The following is a 2,448-nucleotide window of genomic DNA, read 5'->3' as shown; positions in this document are numbered from 1 at the left end:
TTCACACTTTATTACGTGTTAGAATCGATACATCATAACAAAGAGTGTTTGAGGGAGAGGTGACTTTCGGGTTCTCACGCGTTCCCAAGCCTTTTGGTTTTAATCTCATTATTTGCATTTTCAGAACCGCGCGTAAAGGTAATTTAACGACATAGGTGCTATTTTCTGCATATTTTGCAGATTGATCATACATTAACAAACATGGTTTGAATTAAATAAGCTATAACTTTAAGCTGTAGTTTCTGACTTCGTTTTGTGTTTTATTTGCAAACAGAGAGAGACAACAGGACATGCGCATAAAAGAGTGGATTTTACGCAAATCCGTAACAGTCACCCTTGTTGCAGATGTTTATATTTATGAGAACCTCATTCATCAGTGAGTGAGTGAAAGGGCGCTTTTTCAAAAGGTTTTCTCGTCTCCACACTCCTTTTCTTCTGACGGTGTCGGCCTGCGGACGTGTCTCGTTTGGCCGTCCATAATAATGGTGAGAGAAGTCACCCACGGTCATTTGTCTGAGCTTCACGCTGTTTTGGCGGATGTTTGTTGCTTCCCCTCACATATGTAAAACTAGACACACGAGCGGGTAACACCTTTCACATGCGCGTGCCGCTGACGCTCAGCGGGACAGCTGCACGTGCCCGCAGATTAGGGAAGGGTCGAGACGTGTCGTTCAGTCCGCATTGATCTTCGTCAAAACGTGTTAAAAGCAGATAATTAAGAAAATGTTTAAAAGGGGAATGTATACTTCAATGTATGATTGAATGAATAAATACATACATATTTCACGTCTAACTTTATTTTAGTGCTAAAGCTCTTTCCCACTAACATATCCAACATTAACTTTTAAACTGGAGCAGACTGTCAGGAAAAAAAGAGTCACAACAAAGCAGCCGTTCACTTGTAATGCTGAACATTTTAAACCACTTTGGTAAAACCTAAACTAAGTCGTTAATCATGGAGTAGAAAAACCTGGAGTACAATAACATATACAAAAATAAATTGAATTGAATTGAATAAAATCTGCGATCAGAGGTTGTGGGTGGAGCCTAGAGTCACGCCCACCTATGGCATAAAAGCTGTCACAAACGTTTCTGATGTCACATTCAGCTTTGACTGAAACGCCGGCGGAGCTGCAGCGATCAGCTTCTTGGAATACGATCATGAAATTGCTTCAGGATTCAGAGGACGCAAAGGCCGACAGAAAGGTACTTTTATCATTCATGCCTTCACCGAATATTTCAGATTATTCCGTATCTGTATTGTCTGATGCACATTGCTCCGTGGACTGGGACAAAAGCAGAATTGTTGAAAAAACTGAAACAATTCCACATCTTGGTCTCATTTCATTCATTCTACTCTCGCTTCTGCCTCGCAGAGTCTCAAACCTCAGGTGGAGAGACGTCGAAGGGAGCGAATGAACCGCAGCCTGGAGAGCCTGAAGACTCTTTTGTTACAGCAACAGGTAAGGACCACAAAACTCGAGTGGTCTACTTGTTCAACATCGAGAACTAGCCTTTTAGAGCAGGCTGTGAAACTGTTTATTAACTCCTCGTTTCTGTCCCAGGAAGCGTCTCGGCGCAGAGTGGAGAAAGCTGAGATACTCGAGCACACAGTCCTCTTCCTGCAGGACACTGCTGAAAGAAACAAGATGAGGGTTGAAGGCGGGGGTGGTGGAGGAGGTCAGAAACACTCTTTCCAAGACGGCTTCTCCACCTGCCTGCAGAGAGCTGCTCGGTTCCTGGGACCTGAGGGGAAAGGCCTGTGGCTCGGAGCAGCACTAGATGCGTCTCTTTCCGCTCGCTTTTCCCGCTCAGACACCGACCCTGCAGGTGTCCAAAGGAGAACCGAAGCTCGTTCCTCCTCCGGCTCGCTTCTTCTCAGGAAGTCCTCCAGGTCCATTCTTCGGTTGCTGATACAGAGATCCGGGCTCAGACTGTGCACGCCTGCCCTCACCACCGTACCACGTTGTGTTCAGACCCGTGGGGAATCGCATACCTCTGCCACATCAACTCCCCAACAGCCGCACGAAGTGGCGAGTCAAATGAGCAAACAGAGCCCGTCCCAGAGCCAACAGGTCAGCCAGTCAATGTGGAGGCCGTGGCCCTGATCACCACGCAGTGACTTCAGAAACTGAACTTTTAATGACTCTAATATGCTGAGTTGTATGCACAAAATAAGAGCATGCGTTGTTTCTACAAGGACATTTCCCGTGCAATCTATTGAACTCGGGCCTCCTGCTTTCTGTCAAGTCTGATCCATTTGTTGATATTGTAAATCTATTGTGACCACACCAAGTGCTGCTACGGCCCTTACGGGCCGACTCGTGTTCATTGTGACACATATTGTGACGTATTTTTGCACCTTTTAATTTATTCTATTTGTCATTTGCAAATAAACAAAAGGAAAAAAAAAATCACTACAAGTCTATGCGTTCATTGATTGTTTGC

General features: G+C 45.1%; 1 protein-coding gene across 1 annotated transcript; it reads left to right on the top strand.

Moving 5' to 3' along the window:
- Nucleotides 1–1,161: 1,161 nt before the first annotated feature.
- LOC306782146 (enhancer of split mgamma protein-like) lies at nt 1,162–2,108 on the top strand (the record flags this gene model as incomplete). Its single annotated transcript, XM_079275346.1, has 3 exons — nt 1,162–1,206; nt 1,377–1,463; nt 1,566–2,108. 3 exons carry the CDS (start codon nt 1,162–1,164, stop codon nt 2,106–2,108), a joined length of 675 nt encoding a protein of 224 aa, XP_079131472.1.
- Nucleotides 2,109–2,448: the final 340 nt, after the last annotated feature.

This window comes from Melanostigma gelatinosum (genome assembly GCF_949748355.1).
Source record: "Melanostigma gelatinosum genome assembly, chromosome: 9".
In the NCBI taxonomy this organism is placed as follows: domain Eukaryota; kingdom Metazoa; phylum Chordata; class Actinopteri; order Perciformes; family Zoarcidae; genus Melanostigma; species Melanostigma gelatinosum.
This window is presented reverse-complemented; position numbering and strand designations above follow the sequence as displayed.